This window comes from Bufo bufo, chromosome 5 (assembly GCF_905171765.1).
Source record: "Bufo bufo chromosome 5, aBufBuf1.1, whole genome shotgun sequence".
NCBI classification, from domain to species: Eukaryota; Metazoa; Chordata; class Amphibia; order Anura; family Bufonidae; genus Bufo; species Bufo bufo.
The window spans coordinates 427,851,087-427,877,944 of NC_053393.1; the positions used below are offsets into that span (position 1 = coordinate 427,851,087).

Genomic DNA, 26,858 nt, shown 5'->3' on the forward strand with positions numbered 1-26,858 from the left:
AACATACAAATGTGGTATCACCGGATTCATGATGACATGGAGAATGAAGAGCACAAGTCAGTTTTACTGTAAAACTGTGGCAGAATAGCTTTTTTTTTTTTTTTTTTTTATTTCATCCCGCTTCCCACTACATTCTATACAATATTAAATAGTGGCATTAGAAAGTACAAATTGTCCTGCAAAAAACAAGCCCTCATATGGCTATGTGAAGGAAAAATTAAAAAGGTATCAAAGGTGAAGGAAGCTTTTCACACACTTGGAAATGATATACGGGAGGTTGCATCAACAGTTTCATTCTCTGCAGTTTTTCCTGTGCATAACCTTCAGCATGACAGGAAGATGCACATTAAGGAATTCAATGTATGGCTTGGTGAATGGTGTCTGAACCAAGGGTTTGGCTTTGTGTCTCATGTTAGCTCTTGTTGGAATGGAAAAGAACTGTACAAGAAAGATGGTTTGCATCTTTCTCTCAAGGGAACGAATGTCCTCAGTGAACAGTTCAAAGTATTTGCTAAGGAGCATTTAAACTAGGAAAGGGGGGCAAAAGAGTGATAATCCAGCAGTCCGACTGCCCCCCGGAACAATGCCAGAAGATGCCAGTAGCATATAGGTTAAGAAATGACAAGCTCAGAGTCCTGTCTACAAAAGCTCAGAGTTTAGGGAATAATATCAATGAACTTGAGTCTATAATGGTATCTGAGAATATAGATTTAGTGGCTGTTACTGAGACATGATTCAATGGGAGTAATGACTGGGATATAACAATACCAGGGTTCTCTCTCTATATAGGAAAGACAGAGAAGGCAAGAAAGGTGGAGGGGTGGCCCTGTATGTGAAAGATAGCATAAAATCTAATTTTATACAAGTTAGCAAGACCAATTTAGAGTCAGTTTGGGTTACCTTGCAGCTTGAGAATCATAAGGTAACTCGTGTAGGTGTGATATATAGACCACCTAGCCAAGTCAAAGAATTAGATGATCTACTATTCGAGGAAATAGCTAAAATTACATTGAAAGGGGAAGTTATCATTATGGGAGACTTTAATCTTCCTGATGTAAACTGGAAAACCAAAATAGCTAGTTCTGCCAGGAGTACAGATGTTCTAAATTCCCTACTGGGATTATCTCTACAGCAAGTAGTTGAGGAGCCAACCCGGAAGGCGGCCATTTTAGATTTAGTATTCACAAATGGGAATTTGGTATCTGATATTACTGTAGGGGAAAGCTTGGGATCTAGTGATCACCAGTCAGTGTGGTTTACTATAAGTACAGTGACTGAGTCACACCACACAAAAACAAAAGTTTTAGATTTTAGAAAAACTGACTTTTCTAAAATTAGATTAGTGGTTTACGAGTCCCTATCAGATTGGAACAGTTTCAATGGAGTCCAGGAGAAATGGGACTACTTAAAAGTTGCACTATTGAAGGCAACAGATAATTGCATTAGGCTTGTCAGTAAAAGCGAAAAAAGGAAGAGACCACTGTGGTACTCAGCAGAAGTGGCCAAAATCATTAAAAACAAAAAGATAGCATTTAGTAATTTATAAAATTAGGCAGAGAGAGGCCAAACAAGTTATAAGAGCTTCTAAAGCACAGGCAGAAGAGAAATTTAGCTCAGTCAGTGAAAAAATTCGATAAGACATTCTTCAGATACATAAATGAAAAAAGGAAACTAAAACAAGGAATTACCAAATTGAAAACAAAAGAAGGAAGGTATATGGAAGAAGATAAAGAACTAGCTGACTGCCTCAATAAATCTGTTCAGTTTTTACAAAGGAAAATGAAGGAAAAGGACCTCAGTTAGGAAAGAAGACTAATGAATCTTTTGATGCATGTGTCTTTACAGAGGAAGAGGTTCTAAGTCAGCTGTCTAAAATTAATACAAATAAGTCACAGGGTCCTGATGGGATACCTTCCAAAGCTATTAAAAGAACTTAACGGTGAACTAGCAAAACCATTAACAGATTTATTTAACCAATCACTGGCAACAGGAGTCGTCCCAGAAGATTGGAAATTAGCAAATGTTGTGCCCATTCACAAGAAAGGTAGTAGGAAGGAATCGGGCAACTATAGGCCAGTAAGCCTGACATCAATAGTGGGGAAATTAATGGAAACCATACTTATGGAGAGGATTGTGGAACATCTAAAATCCCATGGATCGAAAGATTAAAAACAGCATGGGATTACTTCAGGGAGATCATGTCAAACTAATCTTATTGATTTTTTTGATTGGGTGACTAAAATAATAGATTACGCAGGTGCAGTAGACATCGCTTATCTAGACTTTAGTAAGGCTTTTGATACTGTCCCACATAGAAGGCTTATGAATAAATTGCAGTCTTTGTGCTTGGACTCCCATATTGTTGAATGGATTAGGCAGTGGCTAAGGGACAGACAACAGAGGGCTGTAGTCAATGGAGTATATTCAGACCATGGTCTTGTTCCCAGTGGGGTACCTCAGGGATCTGTTCTGGGACCCATATTGTTTAATATCTATATCAGCGAAATTGCATAAGGCCTCAATGGTAAGGTGTGTCTTTTTGCTGATGACACAAAGATTTGTAACAGGGTTGATGGTCCTGGTGTGATACACCAAATGGAAAAGGATTTAGGAAAACTAGAGGAATGATCAAAAATCTGGCAACTAAAATTTAATGTTGATAAGTGCAAGATAATGCACCTGGGGCGTAAAAACCCAAGAGCAGAATATAATATCAGTGATACAGTCCTAACCTCAGTATCTGAGGAAACGGATTCAGGGGTCATTATTTCAGAAGACTTAAAGGTAGGCAGACAATGTCATGGAGCAGCAGGAAATGCTAGCAGAATGCTTGGGTGTATAGGGAAAGGCGTTACCAGTAGAAAGAGGGAGGTGCTCATGCCGCTCTACAGAGCACTAGTGAGACCTCATTTGGAGTATTGTGCGCAGTACTGGAAACCATATCTCCAGAAGGATATTGATACTTTGGAGAGAGTTCAAAGAAGAGCTACTAAACTAGTACATGGATTGCAGGATAAAACTTACCAGGAAAGATTAAAGGACCTTAACATGTATAGCTTGGAAGAAAGACGAGACAGAGGGGATATGATAGAAACTTTTAAATACATAAAGGGAATCAACAAGGTAAAGAAGATAAACTGCTACAAGAGGACATAGTTTTAAATTAGAGGGGCAAAGGTTAAAAAGTAATATCAGGAAGTATTACTTTACTGAGAGAGTAATGGATGCATGGAATAGCCTTCCTGCAGAAGTGGTAGCTGCAAATACAGTGAAGGGGTTTAAGCATGCATGGGATAGGCATAAGGCCATCCTTCATATAAGATGGGGCCAAGGGCTATTCATAGTATTCAATATATTGGGCAGACTAGATGAGCCAAATGGTTGTTATCTGCCGAGACATTCTATGTTTCTATGTTTCAGGAGCAGAAAACGAAAATGCAAAAACTGAAAATCGCTGCTTCTCAACTCTATTACATTGATATATTTTTAAATTATTTTGTTATGTGCAGCTGGGTCATGTGATATCTACCCCACCAGTTTAGAACTTTCTTTCTCTCTTGTGTGGCTGACTTCCTGTGAACTACAACGATTGTACCATCATCTATTAAATCCTTCCTGCCGGCTCACGGATCTCCTCCTTTTTTTTTTGTATATCCATCGATGTGCCGATTAAGATATAAGAGAGCAGAAGTGCCGTGATATAAAATGTGGGTCCTTACAGTGACTTGCTGCAGTTATACAATCCCCTCAATCACACTAGGCTTATGTTGGACGCTCCGATCAAAAGGCGTTTGTCGGGAAGTAAGTTTTCCTTTCAAGCAATCGCCTGCTCACTAGTGGAGGAGACCGCTGCTATTACATGCAGCAATCTCCTTCTCAGTATGGGGATGAGCAATCGCTAATGCCATCACTGCCCCCCCCCCCACACTGAATCACTGTCTGCCTGTAGCAGATCGTGATTACACAGCACGATTGGCCGCCAGCAACCGATAATTTTTCAACCTGCTGAAAGATTCCTATTGCTAATGAACAAGCGTTTGCTCGTTCTTAGGGAAACAGGTGGCAGTATTACACTGCCAGATCATTGCTAGTTAGCAATGATCTGAACAATTATCTGTGGGTGTAATATAAGCTTCATGTGTGTGTGCTTAGTGCAGAATATCCTGTGTATGTTGTGATAAGCAGCTTCACATAGTTCTTAACTACCTCCTGTCTATACTTTTTTGTGTGCTTTGTGCGGAATCTCCTATGTATGTTGTGATGAGAAGGTTTACACTGCTTCCCCTGCTTATACTATCTGTGTTTGCTTTGTGCAGAATCTTCTCGGTATGTTGTGATGAGCAGCTGCACACTGCTTTCCCCTGCCTCCTGCTTATACTATCTGTGTCTGCTTTGTGCGAAATCTCCTGTGTATGTTGTGATGAGCAGGTTTACACAGCTTCCCCTGCTTATACTATCTGTGTCTGCTTTGTGCAGAATCTTCTGTGTATGTTGTGATGAGCAGCTGCACACTGCTTTCCCCTGCCTCCTGCTTATACTATCTGTGTCTGCTTTGTGCAGAATCTCCTGTGTATGTGTATGTTGTGATGAGCAGCTGCACACTGCTTTCCCCTGCCTCCTGCTGATACTGTGTCTGCTTTGTGCAGAATCTCCTGTGTATGTTGTGATGAGCAGCTGCACATTGCTTCCCCCTGCCTCCTGTGTGTAAGAGCTGACAGGGGTAAACAGTAACAAGAAGGATACAATGGAGACAGGCTGAAACCGCATCACATAGGAATACACTAAAACTCTGCAGTGTGAGTTGGGGAACATAAGTTCTGTGTCACAGACCTTTCACTTACTACACTTAGAAGATGCGCAGATCACCTGATGAACGAGCAAAACGCTTGTTCATTGTGTTAAACAATCATTCATGTGGACGCCTAAATTATCTGGGCAGCAGATGGTGTTGTTTAAACAGCACTCTGCTGCCTAGATAGAATGCAGCTGTATGAGGAGGAGCGGTAGTAGTAGCTATCGCTCGTCCTCATACTATAAAGGTGATCTCTGCATCTAAAGGTGGCACTTCACCTCCACTAATGAGAGGGCACTTGTTGGGAAGAAACGATTCTTTCCTGACAATTGTGTGCATGTAAATGCAGCATTAGGACCATGAGTCCAGATAATGTGTTAAGCAGTTTATTTCACACACAGTAATTAAAGGGAACCTGTCACCAGGATTTTGGGTATAGAGCTGAGGACATGGGTTGCTAGATGGCCGATGGCACATCCGCAATACCCTGTTCCCATAGCTCTGTGTGCTTTTATTGTGTAAAAAAAACCGATTTGATACATATGCAAATTAACCTGAGATGAGTCCTGTACGTGAGATGTGTCAGGGACAGGACTCATCTCGGGTAATTTGCATATGTATCAAATCGTTTTTTTTTACACAATAAAAGCACACAGAGCTATGGGGACTGGGTATTGCGGATGTGCTAGCGGCCATCTAGCAACCCATGTCCTCCGCTCTATACCCAAAATCCAGGTGACAGGTTCCCTTTAAAGCTAATGTCTCATAAGGTATTGTAGATTACGCTTTATGTAGATCTTGTGCTGCCCTAATATTACATCCTTTTTAATGTTTTGACACTCATCATATCTGCTATTAAAATATCATCTTGGTAAATGAACACTACTTTAAAAGCGCTAACTAAACTAAACTTAGACTAACCAAAAAAGTGAAGCAAAAGGAAAATGTTGACTGAAAAGGGTCACGATGACTGATCACTTTAGAATGCATGATGCTGTTCAGAAGTGACCTGAGAGATATTTTAGTTGATTCACATGTCTTCCTGAAATTCCCAAGAGGACAGCATATTACGTATGTATTACAGCTTTAGGCTTAAAGGGTTGTGTTACTTCAGCAAGTGGCATTTAGCATGTAGAGAAAGTTAATATAAGCCACTTGTTAATGTATTGTTATTATCCATATTGTCTCCTTTGCTGGATGGATTCATTATCACATTATACACTGCTTGTTTCCATGGTTACGACCACCCTGCAATCCATCACCGGTGGCCGTGCTTGCACACTATAGGAAAAATTGTCAGCCTCTCTGGAGGTCGGGACCGGGGGAGCTCACATAGGCTGGTGCTTTTTTCTATAGTATGCAAGCACGACCACTGCTGCTGGATTGCAGGGTGTTTGTAGCCATGGAAACGAGCAATGTATAATGTGATAGAAAAATGAATCCAGCCAACAATGGAAGCAATATGGACACAATACATTAGTAAGTGCCTTGTATTAACTTTCTCTACCTAATAAATGCTATTTGCTGAAGTGACACAACCCCTTTAAGGGAATGTGTCATCAGAAAACGATCAATTTTTATTTTATTTCAAGTTTTAATATTTTTTGGTGAGGTTATTTTACTTTTCCCAGTCAATATCTATATTTAAAAGAAATTATTGAAAACTTGCAATTTTCTCTGTGGCCCCTGAGCATCGTAATACATCAGCAGCTGCCATTTCAGTATCATCACAGGCAGAATTACAATGAGAGGTAATTCATATATATTGATAACACAGGCTCACATCATTCACAGTAGGTAATGGACACAGCTCACCTTCCCCTCCCTTCCTGCACATTGACCTCTACACAGGTCTGAGAACATGGCCCCAACACTCTCCCATAGGAATCAGTGAATATCTCCTGTCTACAAGTATCTGTTGTCCAGGTCCATGTGGCTGTTGTAAAACATATCTCTGAATGCTGTTAACAGTCGCTGCTCACCTAATCAGATACAGAAAAAAAAAATGTACAAACAGAAAATAAAAAGAGTATCTATCAATACCTGGTTTTAATTAGCTAAAAAGTCTCCATTTCGTTGTCAGTGGATGTCAGCTCCTTAAAAGGGTTCTGCAGTTTTTCTTTCTGCTGATCTATCCTCTGGTTGGATCATCAGCATATGATCGGGGGGTGGGGGGTTCCAGGTGTGGGACACCCGCCGATCAGATACTGATGATCCATCCAGATCCAGGCTCATATATTGTGAGTAGTGATGTCTGTATTCCTGCACTATTAGTGCAATTTGTGTAACAAGCGGGAGACATTCCTCAGAGCTGGCCATGTGCATTTCGTCTCTGATTACTTAAACATTATTTTATTTGACATAGAAGTATGAAAAGCGTAACTTGAAATTATTGGTCCTCAGTGCAAAATCCGTAAGTGCCATCCCTTCCCCCAAGCTATTACCTGCCAATTATTGTACTGCTGTCCTGTTGAGGCAGAACGGTCTTTGGTTCCCCTAAGGTGTGACCTGTACATACTTTTTAGTTACCCTCATTCACTGACCAGGCTCTTTTTTTAACAATGTAGTTTCTCACTTCTTTCTCTCTGGTAAGCTTGTCCTTCACATAGAGAGCCACAGACAATTCATAGATACAGATTATCAATATGGTTATGAAGAAATAGTTTCTACATTTATAGGCTATGTACATAGTGTGCTATGATGATTGCCAAAAGGCCTTGGACACCTTTGCACTGATTTTTTTTTTTTTTTGTCTATTTTCTTTTTAAATGTACAATTGAGCACAGTGGTCCGGTGGTTAGCACTGGTGACTTGCAGCTTTGGTATTCTGGAATCAAATCCGGCTGTGGGAAACATCTGCATGGAGTTTGTATGTTCTCCCCATGTTTGCGTGGGTTTCCTCTGGGTACATCAGTTTCGTCTCACACACCGTAGGCATACTAATAAGGAATCTAGATTATGAGCCCCACTGGAGACAGTAAGTGATGACAGTGTCTAAGTGCTGTGGAATATGTCAACGCTATATAAACTTTCTAAGTAGTCTTCATTAAAATTCTACCATTTTGCTTGTGCAGAGTATGGGTAAGTCCTTCACCCTACAGTGGCAAGAAAAGTAAGTGAATACTTTGGAATTACCTGGATTTCTACATGTATTACTAATAAAATGCGGTCTTATTGATTTCTAATGGTGGATTTAGACACCCAGATAATCGGGCAGGTTATCGTCATTCCCGACAATCTCCCAGTGTAAAAGTGCCTCAGATCTTCCAATAAACCTTCATCAGGTGAAAACTGTCATTCGTGCAGGTACCTAAATTATCGTTTCTGGGCAGAAGATCGTTCTGTCTAAACAGCGATCTGCTGCCCAGAAACAGTGCAGCTGTAGGAGGATGAGTGATCTCAATAGCGATCCCACATCCTTATACTGTGGAGGTGATCGCTGTATGTAAATGCAACGCTTCACCCCACTGAACGAGCAGAAAGCTTCCTTCCCAACCATCTGCTTCTTATCGGCCCATCTAAATGCACCTATAGTCACAATTATAAAGAGATACAATGCAACTAAACTGATATTGTTTACTCAATAATGGATTAAAGATGTACATTTATTTGCTAGAAAACTAGCACTACATAATGAATATAGAGAGGAGAGAGCAATACAAATACTTGAAGATCTACAAAAAGAACATAGTAGAGAATATCAAAAACTAGTCGCCCCCTTCAGCACATTAACTCCCAATCAAAATTCGCCCCTTATGCTAATATATAATCCTTTGTGGATTTAGTGACAAGGCACCTTCAGAAAATAAAAACAAAAAAAGATCAAATAGGACATAATTTGACAAAACAAGAGAGGGCAGCCATGTATGAATTCATGAACAATAATGAACTGGAGATCAAGCCCTCAGATAAGGGTGGTAATGTCGTACTATTTGACAAAATGGACTATAAAGAGATGGTAATGACACTACTACAAGACACAAGTACGTACAAACCATTGATAGAAAATCCAACGGAAAAATTCACTAAGGAACTGAAAACCATTTTAATGTCAGCAAAGGAAAGAAACCTAATAACAAAAGAAGAATATAAAGTCCTCTTCAACCCCAGACCAACGACAGCAACTTTCTATGCTATTCCAAAAGTCCATAAAAAACGATACCCCATCCCAGGAAAACCAATTGTTTTGGGCAGTCAGAGTTTGTGTGAGGGGATCAGCAGTTATGTTGATCAGATGATCTCCCCATTTGTACCTGACCTCTCGTCTTATTTGAAAGACAAAGCACTGCTCTGTATCTCTTTGTTTTCCCCTTTCTTCTCCTAGTGTTATAAATAACAGCAGGGAGGGAGAGAATGTTGTACATATTAGATGTATGTGGAGAGGGGAGAAAGCATCCAAGAAAGGCAGCCAACACAGGCTGTAGACAACAGTTTGCAGGGGAAGACAGCAGCATCCTGAACACACACATCCGGCAAGCATTACTGGGAGGAAGGTTGCCACCTGAATATCAGGATGTCTAAAAATGAATAAAATAATAGATATTGAATCCTTAAATGTAGTGCAACCATTTTTTACAAAAGCTAACTACTAACATTTAAAAATAACAAGTGTCCATAGCCATAAATGCTCTGTTCACATCTGTGTTTGAACTTATACATTTCCAATCAAGCTGTCCAGAATTTCTGATGGCAAGAGTAGAACAGTCTGCAGAGCTTTTCTTTGTGGTCAAAAATACAGCTTAAAGGGGTTGTGCAGGCGATATACGGCACCCTCACCGATCAGCTGTTTGAAGAGAAGGCGGAGCTCCATGCGAACACTGCTTTGTGTTTACACTGCCAGTAGTCTCCCTTGCAGCGGTGGCATAGTGTAATGATAAGTACCAGTGCCAGGTATCTGACCCCCGCCACTGAGATACTGATGACTAGTGTTAAGCGAAGCGAGCTTTGGATGATAGATCCCAAGTCGCTTCAGTCAAAGCTTCATTTGAATGCTATACGGAGATCCATCTCCATATGTAGGCGAAACCTTGGGATCTAGTGATCACCAGTCAGTGTGGTTTAATATAAGAACTGTGAAAGAGTCCCACCACACAAAAACAAAAGTTTTAGATTTTAGAAAAACAGACTTTTCAAAAATGAAATTAGTCATAAATGAGTCCTTATCAGACTGGAACGGATTACATGGAGTCCAGGAGAAATGGGACTACTTAAAAGGTGCATTATTGAAGGCAACAGAAAATTGCATTAGACTTGTCAGTAAAAACAAAAAAAGGAGACCACTGTGGTACTCAGCAGAAGTGGCCCAAATCATTAAAAATAAAAAGCTAGCATTTTGTAATTATAAAAAAACCCAGAGCAATGAAGATAAGGAAATCTACAAGATTAGGCAGAGAGAGGCCAAGCAAGTTATAAGAACTTCTAAAGCGCAGGCAGAAGAAAAACTAGCTCAGTCTATGAAAAAAGGGGATAAGACATTCTTCAGATATATAAATGAAAAAAGGAAATTAAAACAAGGAATAACTAAATTAAAAACAAAGGACGGAAGGTATGTAGAAGAGAATAAAGGGCTAGCCGACTGCCTTAATGAATACTTCTGTTCAGTTTTTACAAAAGAAAAAGGAGAAGGACCTCCACTAGAAAGAATGACTAATAAATCGTTTGATGCATGTATCTTTACAGAGGAAGATGTTCTAAGTTTGCTGTCTAAGGTGAAGACAAATAAGTCACAGGGGCCTGATGAGATACACCCAAAATTATTAAAAGAGCTTAGTGGTGAGCTGGCAAAACCGTTAACAGATTTATTTAACCAATCATTAGTAACAGGAGTCGTCCCGGAAGATTGGAAATTGGCTAATGTCGTGCCCATTCACAAGAAAGGTAGTAGGGAGGAATCGAGCAACTATAGACCAGTGAGTCTGACATCAATAGTAGGCAAATTAATGGAAACCCTATTAAAGGATAGGATTGTGGAACATCTAAAATCCCATGGATTGCAAGATGAAAAACAACATGGGTTTACTTCAGGGAGATCATGTCAAACAAATCTTATAGATTTGTTTGACTGGGTGAATAAAATAATAGACGGTGGAGGTGCAGTAGACATCGCATATCTAGATTTTAGTAAGGCTTTTGACACTGTCCCACATATAAGACTTATCAATAAACTGCAGTCATTGAGCATGGACTCCCATATTGTTGAGTGTATTAGGCAGTGGCTGAGTGACAGACAACAGAGGGTGGTAGTCAATGGAGAACATTCAAAACAAGGTCATGTTACCAGTGGGGTTCCACAGGGATCTGTACTGGGACCGATTTTGTTTAATATCTTCAAGTGATATTGCAAAAGGCCTCGCTGGTAAGGTTTGTCTTTTTGCTGATGACACAAAGATAGGTAACAGGGTTGATGTTCCTGGAGGGAAACGCCAAATGGAAAAGGATTTAGGAAAACTAGAAGAATGGTCAGAACTCTGGCAACTGAAATTTATTGTGGATAAGTGCAAGATAATGCACCTGGGGCGTAAAAACCCAAGGGCAGAATATAGAATATTTGACACAGTCCTGACCTCAGTATCTGAGGAAAGGGATTTAGGAGTAATTATTTCAGAAGACTTAAAGGTGGGAAGACAATGTAATAGAGCAGCACGAAATGCCAGCAGAATGCTTGGATGTATAGGGAGAGGTATAAGCAGTAGAAAGAGTGAAGTGCTTATGCCGCTGTACAGAACACTGGTGAGACCTCACTTGGAGTATTGTGCGCAGTACTGGAGGCCATATCTCCAGAAGGATATAGATACTCTAGAGAGAGTTCAGAGAAGAGCTACTAAACTAGTACATGGATTGCAGGATAAAACTTACCAGGAAAGGTTAAAGGACCTTAATATGTATAGCTTGGAAGAAAGAAGAGACAGAGGGGATATGATAGAAACTTTTAAATACATAAAGGGAATCAACTCGGTAAAGGAAGAGAGCATATTTAAAAGAAGAAAAACTACCACAAGAGGACACAGTTTTAAATTAGAGGGGCAAAGGTTTAAAAGTAATATCAGGAAGTATTACTTTACTGAGAGAGTAGTGGATGCATGGAATAGCCTTCCTGCAGAAGTGGTAGCTGCAAATACAGTGAAGGGGTTTAAGCATGCATGGGATAGGCATAAGGCCATCCTTCATATAAGATAGGGCCGGGGGCTATCCATAGTATTCTGTATATTGGGCAGACTAGATGGGCCAAATGGTTCTTATCTGCCGACACATTCTATGTTTCTATGTTTCTATACAGCCTTCAAATATATGGGCTCTGCCGAGGTGAAATTAGTTATATCCAATGTCCCGTGAGACTTCAGTGAATAACTTCGGACTTCGATTTTTCAACTTGAAAACCATTCTAAAAATTGAATCCAAAGACTGCTTTGTTACCGAGGTACCAGTCTGTAGAGAAGCCGACTTCGGAATCAGTGATTTGAAGCTCGCTTCGCTCAACCCTACTGATGACCTATGCTGAGGATAGGTCATCAATATAAACTGCCAAAGCAACCCCTTTAATTCCAACAGTCAGTAGGGTCCATTAGTGTATGTTTTAATGTGTTGGAAGGTGAATCTTTCGCACGATTTCTGTTGAAGTCATAAAACTAGTGTTAAAGGGGTTGTCCGGGTTCAAAGCTGAACCCGGACATACCTCCATTTTCACCCAGGCAGCCCCCCTGACATGAGCATCGGAGCAGTTGATGCTCCGATGCTCTCCTTTGCCCTGCGCTAAATCGCGCAGACAAAGGCATTTTTTTTAGATCCGGTGACGTACCGGGGCTCTCCATGGGGTTGCCAAGAACCCTGGTGATGTTACTGGCACTGATGGGCAGAATTTAGCGCTGCCCTAGCCAGTAAAACGGCAAGGGCAGCGCTAAAGCCCGCCCATCATAGCCGGTGATGTCACAAAACACACTGCTGGACGGAAGTTTCCGCCCGGCTGCATGTTATTGAAAACAAAAGAGCCCTTACCCGGCGTGATTTACCGCAAGGCAAGGGACCGCATCGGAGCATGAGATGCTCCGATGCTAGCCTCAGGGGGGCTGCCTGGGTGAAAATAAGGGTATGTCCGGGTTAAGCTCTGAACCCGGACAACCCCTTTAACAGTGCCTAATACAGAGATGTTTATATCTAAACTGAGCAATAGGATTTCATGCCAAAATGGCAGGTTTATTTTATTGGTTGTTTATTTTATTGGTTGTACTTTTGATAAATGAACTGTGTGGTTCTCCTTTAAAACTGTTGACATCAAAGTTGAAATCAAATAGATGAAGCAGAAATGTCCAGAATTACATTTTGGACAAATTATTATGTTGAAAACCCCAACAATTCTGTTTGGGAAATCTGTAAGTAAGGACTAAAACCAAAGTGGATGGATAGAATTATAGAAATCCTGAGCACGCTATTTAAAAGCCTGAAGACACAATCAAAAAATAACAGGAAGAAGAGGTGTCATTGAAAACCATATTTAATTGCACTAGGTTCACTATTTAAATATACTGTCTATATATCAAACTGACATATTTTCATTTCTATAACATCAAAATCTTGTACAATCTGTGTTATCTTTGCCTGAGAGTAGGGCGCTAGATATATATGCACCTCTCTCATATATTGATCTTTTAATGTACACGCTTTTCCTTTGATGTATGAACAGTAAATTTATGCTTTCACTCCTGTACCACTTGTTTGATGATGTGTGATCGCTGGGAATGCTTTTGCAGTGCGTCTATATTTGGTTGCAGTTAGACGGCTGGTTCAGACAGAGGGCATAGAATATATGGAAAAGTTTGAAGAAATCATGCTGGGATAAAGATATTTGAAGTGGCTCTGTGCTCTTTTTTTGCATCCTCAACCAGCTGTATTGTTCTTGTTCCCATTCTTACTTTTTCAGTTTCACAGCGCTAGGTAACATGAAATCCAGAGACATGTAATACAGTAGATGTAAATGGCTAGGTATCCTCCTGCCCATTGTGTTCATATGCGCTTTTTATAGTCCTAATGTTTGATTCCCATTGACAAAGTTACATGTTTTAATATTGCACCCAAGGGACAAGACATTTGTGAATTTATTGATAGGAAGCTTTTTTGGTTTTTACACATGTTGAATTAAAAAGGCTATTAAAACCCTATTAAAATGATACGTTTCTTTCCTTTCTAGGTGCCTGCGTTGTGGAGAAATGAAGACTCTGATTCGTATGCAAATTACCCATTGGAGCACCAAGAGACAGGCTTATGTGGTTGGAGCACTGCTTCACCGACGCCCCTGGTGCTTCAAACATGTCCCCCTCCCATTAGATTGACAGCACTAGACTTCTCATCTAGCGCTGAGTTCTTGCTCACTGGTTCGCAAACACGGCATGTGCACCAGGGGCGTCGCTGGAGCGGAGCTCAAACCGCATAAGCCTGCCTCTTGGTGCTGGCTCATTTGTATACAAATAAATGTCTTCATTTCTCCACAATGCTCTTACATATTTGAGTTAATTTATTGTTCTGCAGTTTACTTCAAGTATATTCATTTAGTTGTAAATTGCAAAAATAAAAACATTTCCCGCCAGTATGCAAATTATTAATGACTCCTCTCATGCTGGCAAAGTAAGAAATGATAATTTGCATAGAACATGGGAAATATTTAAAGCATTTGTTTTAATATGTTAGATCAAATTAGGAGGAAATGGAGTTATAAAGCTTATTTGCAAAACACTAGACAATCATACATGAAAATTAAAATGTAAAATATTGATGGCGGGTTCCCTTTAAAGTGTCACTATTGTTACTCTTTATTGTAGAAATCAGTTTCCACTGAATTAGCTAGCCTTTTGTTGTAATAAATCCTCACCGGCTGTATCTGTGTATAAACCGATCCTGATTAGAAAATGATATAGATCTAAGTTTTGATCTGGTCCTGGTCAGGTATTAAGCCAAATGTGTCCCCTGATGAGCCCAGTGATAGCATGGGCGAAACGCGTTTGAACGACAAAGGTGTAAATCGACATGTCGTTTTTCGTTTAAACATCTACTCTATAACATTTTCTAATCAGTATCAGTATCAGTTTATAGAAGTTGCTAATTCATGATTTACTTCATTTTTGTGCATGTTATTTTCTGTATTTGTTTCTTTTTCTTGGTTATTGTGTGCTACTCATCACTGTAGTGACAGTCCTTCTGGTCAGCTTACATTAGCTGGTAGCTTATCCCTCAATCGGGGGCCATTCTAGGGTGCTCAAGAGGTTCCTGATACGGGATCGTCCCTATCGGGGCGGCTATTCCATTTGCAGGCAGGGTGTAAAGGATACAGGGCCAGTTCTAGGGTTAGAACCCCATAGCTTACTATTCCTGGTCCACACCTGCCTATTGATGTTTCAGATCATTGAGTATTAACTCCTGTATGATTAGGATAGGTTTTGTGTGTATTAATAGGACGCCGGCCATTTTGTTTCTCCTAATGATTGCTCCCTAAACAAAATGAGTTATTAAAACTAATGAAAGGTATATGGGAATATACACTGCTCAAAAAAATAAAGGGAACACTTAAACAACACAATGTAACTCCAAGTCAATCACACTTCTGTGAAATCAAACTGTCCACTTAGGAAGCAACACTGAGTGACAATCAATTTCACATGCTGTTGTGCAAATGGGATAGACAACAGGTGGAAATTATAGGCAATTAGCAAGACACCCCCAATAAAGGAGTGGTTCTGCAGGTGGTGACCACAGATCACTTCTCAGTTCCTATGCTTCCTGGCTGATGTTTTGGTCACTTTTGAATGCTGGCGGTGCTTTCACTCTAGTGATAGCATGAGACAGAGTCTACAACCCACACAAGTTGCTCAGGTAGTGCAGCTTATCCAGGATGGCACATCAATGCGAGCTGTGGCAAGAAGGTTTGCTGTGTCTGTCAGCGTAGTGTCCAGAGCATGGAGGCACTACCAGGAGACAGGCCAGTACATCAGGAGACGTGGAGGAGGCCGTAGGAGGGCAACAACCCAGCAGCAGGACCGCTACCTCCACCTTTGTGCAAGGAGGAACAGGAGGAGCACTGCCAGAGCCCTGCAAAATGACCTCCAGCAGGCCACAAATGTGCATGTGTCTGCTCAAACGGTCAGAAACAGACTCCATGAGGGTGATATGAGGGCCCAACGTCCACAGGTGGGGGTTGTGCTTACAGCCCAACACCGTGCAGGACGTTTGGCATTTTCCAGAGAACACCAATATTGGCAAATTCGCCACTGGCGTCCTGTGCTCTTCACAGATGAAAGCAGGTTCACACTGAGCACATGTGACAGACGTGACAGAGTCTGGAGACGCCGTGGAGAACGTTCTGCTGTCTGCAACATCCTCCAGCATGACTGGTTTGGCATTGGGTCAGTAATGGTGTGGGGTGGCATTTCTTTGGAGGGCCGCACAGCCCTCCATGTGCTCGCCAGAGGTAGCCTGACTGCCATTAGGTACCGAGATGAGATCCTCAGACCCCTTGTGAGACCATATGCTGGTGCGGTTGGCCCTGGGTTCCTCCTAATGCAAGACAATGCTAGACCTCATGTGGCTAGAGTGTGTCAGCAGTTCCTGCAAGACGAAGGCATTGATGCTATGGACTGGCCCACCCGTTCCCCAGACCTGAATCCAATTGAGCACATCTGGGACATCATGTCTCGCTCTATCCACCAACGTCGCGTTGCACCACAGACTGTCCAGGAATTGGCAGATGCTTTAGTCCAGGTCTGGGAGGAGATCCCTCAGGAGACCGTCCGCCACCTCATCAGGAGCATGCACAGGCGTTTTAGGGAGGTCATACAGGCACGTGGAGGCCACACACACTACTGAACCTCATTTTGACTTGTTTTAAGGACATTACATCAAAGTTGGATCAGCCTGTAGTGTGTTTTTCCACTTTAATTTTGAGTGTGACTCCAAATCCAGACCTCCACGGGTTGAAAAATTTGATTTCCATTTTTTAATTTTTGTGTGATTTTGTTGTCAGCACATTCAACTATGTAAAGAACAAAGTATTTCAGAAGAATATTTGATTAATTCAGATCTAGGATGTGTTATTTTTGTATTTTTAAGTATTTTCATTTTCTAAATTCCCAGAGAACCCCTTTAAAGGGGGGAGAGATCCAGTTGCCATTCAAGCCTCAAATAAGACCACAGAATTCCAAAGCAGATGAAGAAAACATTCGGTTTTCAATATGAAAAGTGGTCATTTATTTAATAATTTTCTGTAAACTGGATCATAAACCCTTTAATGTGAAATCACAGAAATAAATTATTTCAAATTGCAAAGACTACCCTGAGTGCCGCATATTTATACTACTGATTGCCGACTGTCTGGTCCTTGCTGGCACCAGGATTATCCATTGTGTTGTACTCCACTATCTCACACATATTGCTAAAATATGCCATTAGTTTATGATCCATGGGACACCCACCAATATTGAGAATAAAGGGGATCAAGTATTGCATAACCTTCACGTTTTGCTATGCACAGAGGCAATCACAACGACTTGAATGGAGCTGGCTGCAGTTCCCTGGTGAGCCAAATGGTCAGGTTTGTGCTGCTGTGCAAGGAAACTTAGAGGTTGTTTCACAAAAAATGTTGTACAGTTTTCAAACCAGCACCTGGATCTGAGTACTTTTATAATTGCGTGTAATTAGAAACTTTGCATAGCCACTGAGTTACTCAATAAAATGTATCTGTATAGCGCCACCTGCTGTTTGTTATTTTTCTTATTTCTTTGTCCGGCTCTCTGAGATGGACGCACATGCTTAGTTTTATCCTCCAACTGCCTCCAGAGTTGTGATAGGGAGAGCATGGACACGCCCCCTGAGCTGTGATAGGGAGAGCATGGACACGCACCCTGAGCTGCAGCAGAAAAGACACTCCCCTTGAGCTGTCAGCTTGATATAAATCTAGCAGAGCAATAAATGGGGAGATCTGTGGATCCATGGCTGGTTCTGGCTTTGTTAGAAAGAGATTGTCATGTACTATATGATGTCTGATTTTCATTTTTTACATTATGCATGGGATGACCCCTTTAAAATGGGAAACGGCTCTAAACCACCCCTGTGGCCCCTTCATTCCTGGATCGGTTGGGGTTCCAGAGGTCATGAAGTGATGGCTGCAGGCGATATGCCATCACTTCACAACGGTAAAGAATATGAATTGTATTCACAGAACAATTGTCCTTTAAAGGACAGTTCTTTTTCTTGTCCAGGAGGTCTGTATGTTTCCCGTATACAGAGAGAACACATCTTGAATGCTGATAAACAGTTCTCTGAGAATGAGAGATGAAAGGTAGCTCCAGTGAACGCAGATCATAAGTAGCTCAGCAGCTGTCAGGACGGATTTGTAAGAAGGAAGGGGTAGAGGTCATCTTGTATCCCTGTTGCTTGAGGTTTGAAACCATCATTCAAATTGCAGGGCACAAGGAGCCACAGCTTCAACTTCCCCACATTTCCATCTGAAGATGACATTTATAGTAAAGCAAAATTAATATAAAAGTGTGAAATCCAGTACATTTGTCCACAAAACCTCTGCACTTTACACTTGTGATACCTGTTTTGATGTAAAAGCTGCACTGAGGCAATAAGCAGTCAACCCCCCTCCCATGTTGTTTCTGAAGAAGTTTCAGCTGCTCACCTTAATGATCCTGATTCATTCCCATTACGACACATCACAGTACACCGCCATATTCTACTTCCCTTTCCCACAGAGGAAATAACCACACAGCCAATCACTGACCACAGTGATGATCCGCCTCACCGAATCACTGACCATGGTGTTGGTACACCTGAGCGGTTATTTCCTGTTTATCCAAAGGGATCAGGAAGTAGAAAGCCTTTTTTTAAACCATTTTAATTGGCCATGCAACACCTTTAATTTCCCTTATTCTACTGCCACATAATACAACTGATTGCTGGGGGTCTCTACAAGGGAGGGGGGGGGGGGATTCTGGTTATTTTATTGTCAAGAGACCTTTTTAAGTAAGGATTGACCAAAGAGGAGAACCCCTTTAAAGGGGTTGTGTAAATTTGATATAGATGACCTGTTGTTAGGATAGGCCATCAGTATCGGATTGGCAGGGGTCTGACAGCCAGCTGTTACCCTGTAGATCCGGCATTGGAACTACATAGCTCCAGCCATTGTGTAGTTTGCAAAGCGAGTGGCTCCAATTCACTTTGATAGGAGTAAAGCTGAAGATAGGACATCAGTATCAAAATCCTGAACAACCCCTTTAAGAAACATTCTGTTAAGCTACGCCCCCAGGTGGTGCAGCAGCATTATTTGCAACAGGATACAATGCTCCTTCTCCCCATAGCAGGCGTGTACTTGATGGGATTAGCAGTGGGCTGATTGCTCAGCTGATCTATTCCTGTGTGCTAGTGTAATGACTAATGGAGCGCCGAGTCATGACCTATCAGGTTCTGATCCTGGGACTCGGTGCTCTATTTAAACCCCTTCCTGGCCTTATACCAGTGCCAGTCCTTGACTCACTAGCTGTGTTCCTGGTTGCGTATTTTGGATTGCTAGTGTTTTGACCTCGGCTTGTCCTTTTGACCGCTGTGTCTAATGTGTTGGTATGGGGCTTCTCGTGTGGTTCTGAAATCAGCTTTTTCTATTTGATTACTCTGTCCCTCGATTTGGTACTTTGTTGTCCTCCTGGTTCTGACCCATTTTGGTATGACTCTGTCTTGTTTTTGTCCCTTGGTGATGTTTGTCTCGCACCATTACAGAGTAGGGAACGTCGACCAGTTGCGGACTTGCTACTTAGAGCTTGCACTGCAAGTAGGCAGGGAAAGTGGGCAGGGTTCTAGTAAGGTCTCACTGTCTGTGTCCGTCCCTACCTACTGACATTACAATTTGTTATTTCTTGCATACACACACAGCAGCTTATTCTGCAAAGTTATCTGAAATATATAAATTGAAACGTGAGGAATAATAAAGTAGTTAATAGTTATAATTATGTTTGGCCTGATCCCTCAGGTTGGACATTTGCAGAAAATCATTTAATAGACCTGACAGAGAATATTTTCATTCTCTTTCCTGTAAAAAAAATAAAAAAATAACATAATGCACTAATGTTCTCATTTCCAGGGATAATGTTTAACAAATTATCTTTGGAAATATTTTAATATTGACCTTACTGCACAGTACAGATCCTCTTATTTAGTATGCTGAATGCAATCCTCCCCTCAGCATGTTCTCGACGTCTTGTCCTTATTTAGTATTTAATGAAGAGAAGTGTTTAAAATGCACAAAAATGACATACAACTACGTTCAATAGATACAGCTTTGTTGTAACTGAATATCTGCTTGTACAGTTCATGATGTCCTCAGTGTCCCTTCCTGTTAGTTCAAAACATTAGCAACTATGATATCTACATGATCAAAAAAACCAACACAGTGATCAGTGAATAACATTGATTATCCTATGACAGTGGCAGCAAGTCAACAGTTGGTTCTTGAAGTTAATGTTGGAAGCAAGCAAAATGGGCAAACACAAGGATCTGAGGGACCGGCCATTTGTGGGATGTGCTTGAAAACGTGTATTTCATGGAGGCTCCACCTCACAACTTGTAGGACTTAAAGGGTTTGGCCCATCTGGGACATTGACGGCATATCGCTAGGATATGTAATCAATATCAGGTAGGTGCATGTCCTTCTGAGACCCACTCCTATCTAGAGAAAGGGCCCCAAAGTAAAGGAGAGCACACAGCGCATGCGCAGCCATTTCTCCAGTCACTGATGCTATGGGACTGCTGGAAATAGCATAGCCAGTGCTCAGCTATTTTCAGTTAATTACAAACAAAAGGACCAATAGGCGCTGTGTGTGACATTTATAACATCATTATACTCTAGAGCGTCTATTCACACATGCCTTAGTGATTATTATATAACTTTTATTACAAAACTGCTTAAAATTAAGTATACATATACGTGAGACTGTTTAAAAATCTCAGCAGTTGGCAGGCTAAAGCTCCACATTATAGCTAGTTCCTAAAGGGTTATTCAGCTGCTATATTCTTCAGCTTGTTGGATGTAACACATTGTAGCCAGTTAGTTGTGCACCTTCACTGGCAACATTCTTATTTCTTTCCTTTCCATAAACATTGATTCATTGCACTGGGCTATCCCTGCCTAGGTGCTATACTTAAAACACACACTAACTGCCTTCCGACATGTTTTGCCGAAAATCGGCATCTTCAGGGGATCGGGCAGATATGTTTGAGGGGGCGGGAACCACCTTTTATTACGTTGGTAAGTGATGTCCCCATACAGGACTCCAATGTCCTCAGATCTTCTATACATAATAGGTTAGCTAGGGTATAAGGTTGATCTCAATTGGTCAGCCCTCCCTAGCGCGTCACTCACTTCTCCGCTCCCTCTTGCATCGGGGCGGTCGCCTCGTCCCGAGCAGGACCTCGCGCCTGCGCGCTGACTTAAGATAATTTCATTTAATTGGATGAACCACAGCTATGTGTCTATGCAAACAGCTGGATAGAGAGGTTTTAATGTTATGGATTATATATACAAGTTGCCAACCTAATTCAGTACCTGTGACACTAGGAGCTCCTCACCATGTATAAATGTAAAACGTAAGTGGAATATTTATACAGTCTATATCCTTCTATTGACTGCCCAAACTATTGTGTCCAAACCCAGTTTTGCTGGCAGTGACTTGTGTGCATTTTTTTTACATTACTTTTCTTGTTAATCACTGTGTACAGTATATGATAGTGATCATCAGAGACCCATTATACACTAAAAATATTACAAGATGCAGAACCACTCTTCAGAGACCTGTCCCAATGAAGAATGGTTTTCTTTTTCCTCCTTACTGGGGATGATATGTCAGCTACTTCTACATCTAACTAAACCTAATCAATAAGATATCACATACAGTGCTACTATACTCTGAGTGATGGAGGGATGAATTGTTAAGATGCCATCTGACAACCTCTTCATAGCCGTGGTCATCCATGTTAAGTCCACCAGTCACCCAGCTTTCATGTTCACATAGAAGTTTGCTGATAGATGTAAGAAAAACCTAAGCATATAGAACAACCAAATTGTATTATAATGTATTAAAAACTTGGACCACTAAATATGGTTTGTTTTTTAATGTCGAACTGTCCACTCTCCTAACATGACTATTTCAGTAGATACTTGATTAAGGCTACTTTCACACTAGCGTTTTTGCTGAATCCGGCAGGGTTCAGCAAAAACGCTTCCGTTACTGATAATACAACCGTCTGCATCCGTTATGAACGGATACGGTTGTATTATCTTTAACATAGCCAAGACGGAACCGTCATGAACTCAATTGAAAGTCAATGGAGGACGGTTCCATTTTCTATTGTGTCATAGAAAACGGATCCGTCCCCATTGACTTGCATTGTGGGTCATGACGGCTCCATCTTGCTCCGCATCCCATGACCGAAAGAAAACCACAGCATGAGAAACGGAACGGAATGCATTTTGGAGCATTCTGTTCTGTTCAGTTACGTTTTGTCCCCATTGACAGTGATTGGGGACAAAACTGAAGCGTTTATTTACGATATTGAGACCCCATGACGGATCTCAATACCGGAAAATAGAAATGCTAGTGTGAAAGTAGCCTTGCCCATGTAATAATTATTCTGGAGTACCTTTTGTTAAAACTTGACATTCTGCTGTTCCTATGTTGTTCCTCTTAGAAATGGGTTTGTAAATGGCCAGTTGGATGCTGCCATTGCCCTGGTTAAAGGGATATGTCCATGCAATGAAAAATCTCCAATCACTGTTGACGGTGTTAGGGTATTACCTTATTGATAAAGAGAATGGTAATACTAGTTACCAATTTATTCATACATCTCCAGCATCAGCACAAAACAAAGGGTGAGATTTATCAAGATGCCTTCTTGATATCCTCTGCACTGCCAGAGGATGCACCACACCACAAAGGAGATAATAAAAAGTTCTAAAACTAGATGGCCCAACATTTTTATTAGAAGTATACAATACAATTATTTACAAAAAAAAAAAAAGATATATAAAGGGAGCTGACAGGTCCTGCTTAAAGGGAACCTGTCACTGGGATTTTGTGTATAGAGCTGAGGACATGGGTTGCTAGATGGCCGCTAGCACATCCACAATACCCAGTCCCCATAGCTCTGTGTGCTTTTATTGTGTAAAAAAAACAATTTGATACATATGCAAATTAACCTGAGGTGAGTCCTGTCCCTGACAGGACTCATCTCAGGTTCATTTGCATATGTATCAAATCAGTTTTTTTACACAATAAAAGCACACAGAGCTCTGGGGACTGGGTATTGCGGATGTGCTAGCGGCCATCTAGCAACCCATGTTCTCAGCTCTATACACAAAATCCCAGTGACAGGTTCCCTTTAAAGGGGTTGTCTAGCAAGATATGCTTATAGAGGTATTCCCATCTGGGACATTTATGGCATCTCGATAGGGTATGCCATGAATGTCCAGTAGGTATGGGGTTCCATTCCTAGCTTAAGAACGCGGCTCTAAAGTGAATGGTAAGCAAGCTGTGCATGCATAGCCACCCTCCATTCACTGCTATGGGACTTCCAAAAATAGCCAAGCAATTCTATTTTTGGCTGTCCCTTAGCAGTGAATGAAGAGGACGCCACTTGTGCATGGTGTGCTCTCCATTCACTGCGGTGCCCCTTTCTTGAGATCGGAGTGGGTCTCAGGGCTGGCATACCCTATCGACCAAGTTAAGACAACCACTTGGAAACAAAAGAAGCGTTTCTCATCTCGGCGATCCCTCACAACCGTTGTCCCCACACTTACTGGGCCCCACTGATTTCCACTTCTTGTTCTTACTTTGACACACAGGACATGCCCACTGAGCCAATCACTGGGAAGCTATGGCTGATCACTGTGTTGTAGTGCCCTGTAGCATTCCAGCATGTTTATCTTCGACCACTGCGTAAAACTAATGATATTGAATCCTGCCTTTTTTGGGAATCCCTTTTGAAAAAGGGCTGAATTGCATATAATGTGATAAAAAGATATTTGTAACTCCTTTCACTGCTGTTTTTTTCCCCACTGTTTTTGAGTAAATCTTTTTATTCCTGATTTATAGACTTATTATTGTGGATAACAAGAATGTTCATTAGTTTACTATGACGAATACACCCGAGCATATTTCATCATTGTTAAATGGATACCTCATTGGTAAATGTACACCCACACATAATGAGCGTCTCCATGTCCCAGTAATTGTTGCACACTATTGGATAACAATGCTAAATGCCATATATCACAATTCGGTCTCTGACTATGCAGTCATTTCACTTAACACAGGCATAAAAGTAATAATGATAACAAATGTTGTGTATGATGGAGCCGGGGCTTTTCAGTATGACGGATGGTTTATTTTTATTTACTAGATGAAGATTTATTGCATTAGGTTTTAATACCCTATGTTACTCTCACAGCTACTGATTGGGGAGAGGTGCAGAACAGATTTTGTCAGTTAAGCCTTGCGGCATGTTGTATGGTAATAAAACATGTTACGTGATTTATGTAGCATAGCGACTGACATTAATAATCAGGTGGCGAATGCTCGAAGGGCAATATTGTCTTCTGAATTTGAAGTATTTTTGCCTGCACTTCCTGATGTCACTTTTTGTGTGATGTCCTTTCAAGTTGCATTTGAAATTTTTACAGTTCTTACAGTTGTGTTGCTCCTAATCAGATTCACTTGTAATGATGGTAGTTAAACTAGACAGGAAGAATGCGTCAGGAATTCACCCCTACCCTTCCCCACCTCGGTAGGTTATCTGCACCATCTGAATGCCGTAAGAAAGTCCCTAAATTCTTCAACTGAGCCTAGCCCCCATGTTCATAACGCACAGCGAACCTAATTTCAGCAAAGTTCCAAAATGAGTTGTCAGTTTTTCGACAAAATGACTTCTAAAATGATCTACGGTTCATTTGCATAAGATGCTACAGAGTTGTGGAAGAAATTGGGGTAATTTTTTTAATCATCCATGCTTCTGCATGTAATTGAGCTATTGTATTATTATGTAATCAAAAAATACTAAGAATGTAGTCAATTACCACCCACAAAAAGTTCATCTGCTTTTGCACAGTGGGATATGCTCCTTTTATGTGTTGATATTTGTATAGTGATGAACTAGTAATATCCAGTGATGGTCAGTTCGCAGTGTTCGCCAGCCATCTTTAGTAAGGTAGACTCACCCGTCCGGCGATGCACAGGTAAGCCCTTACCTGTGCCTGTGATGGGAGCTGGTCTGAAATCAATCCAGTCACCGGGAGCAGGCAGTTCTGAGAACAGCCCGATGAAGGCCCCCGGCAGCTGTTCTCGGAACTGCCTGCTCCCGGTGACTGCATTTGATTTCAGACCGGCTCCCGGCACAGGTAAGGGCTTACCTGTGCATCGCCGGACAGGTGAGTCTACCTAACTAAAGATGGCAGCCCGCATGTGTTCGCTGGCGAACACTGGTAATATCGTTCATAAGGTTGCTTTTAATATATTTATACAACATTAAAGGTGTTTTCCTTATCTTAATAGCCTATCCTCATGATAAGTCATTAATATATGATCAGCGGAGTCTGACACCTCGCACCTCCACCCATCAGCTGTTCCCTGCAGCACTGGCGCTGGAACTAGCACTGTGAATGGAATAGGAAGCACAGCTCCATTCAAAGAGTAGTGGTCGTGCTGGGTAACTGCAGCTCTGCTCCCTTTCACTTCAATGGTAACCGAGCTGCACCCCTCCACAAGTCCGGTGCCGAGGGTAGGGCAACTCAAGTATTTTAAAACTGGATAACCCCATAAAAAAAAAAGACCAGACACATTATTGTCTTTATACAGTACATAAATCAAACTAATGAAGCTTAAAAGATTATTATTGATGGCCTATTCTGAGGATATTTAATCAGTGGATGTTCCCCACCGATCGGCAGAATGAAGGGACCACCTTGCTCCTTTTCATTATTTAAGCAGGTGCTTTTCTGTACATGCGGGTCAAGATCAAGGACGGAGTTGGAGTCCTTATCACCATGTTTGCAGATTAGCTCTCTTTCCAAACGGAAACGAAAGCCGAACCTCTAGTGCCACCAGTTGGAAGGTAACTATCCTATAAGCCAATGCTCGACCTTATTTAACAGGCCTTGAAACATAACTTGGATCATAGCTAAGCCAGTAACTCATCTGCAGCCAGGTGTTTCAACTGTATTGCCCCTCATCAGTGCAGAGCAGAGAGAACTGGGTGAGAGGCCTTTGTCAGGATCTGGGGTTAGTATTTTCTTTATGGAGAGCCCCTAGTAGGCTTATAGGCAAGGCAGTGCAAATTATTTTTTTTTCCAAAAAAGAAAAGAAAACTTAGCACCTAATGCCACCATTTGACTTTGAAAAAGTTCACTGCCTTTGTGCAAATCTACTCTATATATTGGCTATAAATGATCAATTTTAATGCACATAACGCAGCCTGTTTGAAACATCCAGCCACACGATAAGTATCATTTGTGTGCTACAGTTATGGATCTCAAGAGCCCTTTTCTTGGTTATGTGCTCTGAATTTAATCTGCTTCTTAACACTTCCAGAGAATGTGCCAGGAAGCTGATTTGGTTGGTTGCCATGGTTAGGTATCCTCCCGCCTGATCTCCTGAGAGCTGCATTTCTGTAAACGGTGAATGCTTTCTGGTTTATCACTGTAACAAGTGGTAGTTAGCTTCATTTTCTCTGCTGGCAGACCAGTCTAGTTTGTATTTTTAGCTTGACTCTCACAGATCTATAGATTTTTTTATTTCTATACCAGCGCTTTTCTATTCCGTCTAAGAAGGATTTGTGTACGCACTGCCCTTATTATCCTCTCTAACGTGCAGTACTGCAGCACAAAAACACCTTACACTTATCTTGCAACCATTGAAGCGGAGAAGGGTAAATTGCTATTAACCGTGATGCTTCTTTTATGGGATAACATTAGCTTTCTTTGAACGTTTTAAGTGAAGCTCTGGTGTTAAGAATATATCAGCATATACAGAGTTATTAAATG

General features: G+C 41.2%; 1 protein-coding gene across 3 annotated transcripts in view; it reads left to right on the forward strand.

Annotated features, from left to right (window-relative positions):
- ANO10 (anoctamin 10) overlaps positions 1 to 26,858 on the forward strand; it is a 285,873-nt gene that overhangs the window by 203,183 nt on the left and 55,832 nt on the right. The window contains exon 13 of one of the 3 annotated variants that reach the window (XM_040433433.1): positions 7,867 to 7,904. The exons of the other annotated variants lie outside the window; for them this stretch is intronic. Coding sequence (XP_040289367.1) covers positions 7,867 to 7,904 — 38 coding nt within the window. The remainder of the gene's footprint in view (positions 1 to 7,866; positions 7,905 to 26,858) is intronic. 3 annotated transcript variants of the gene reach the window in all.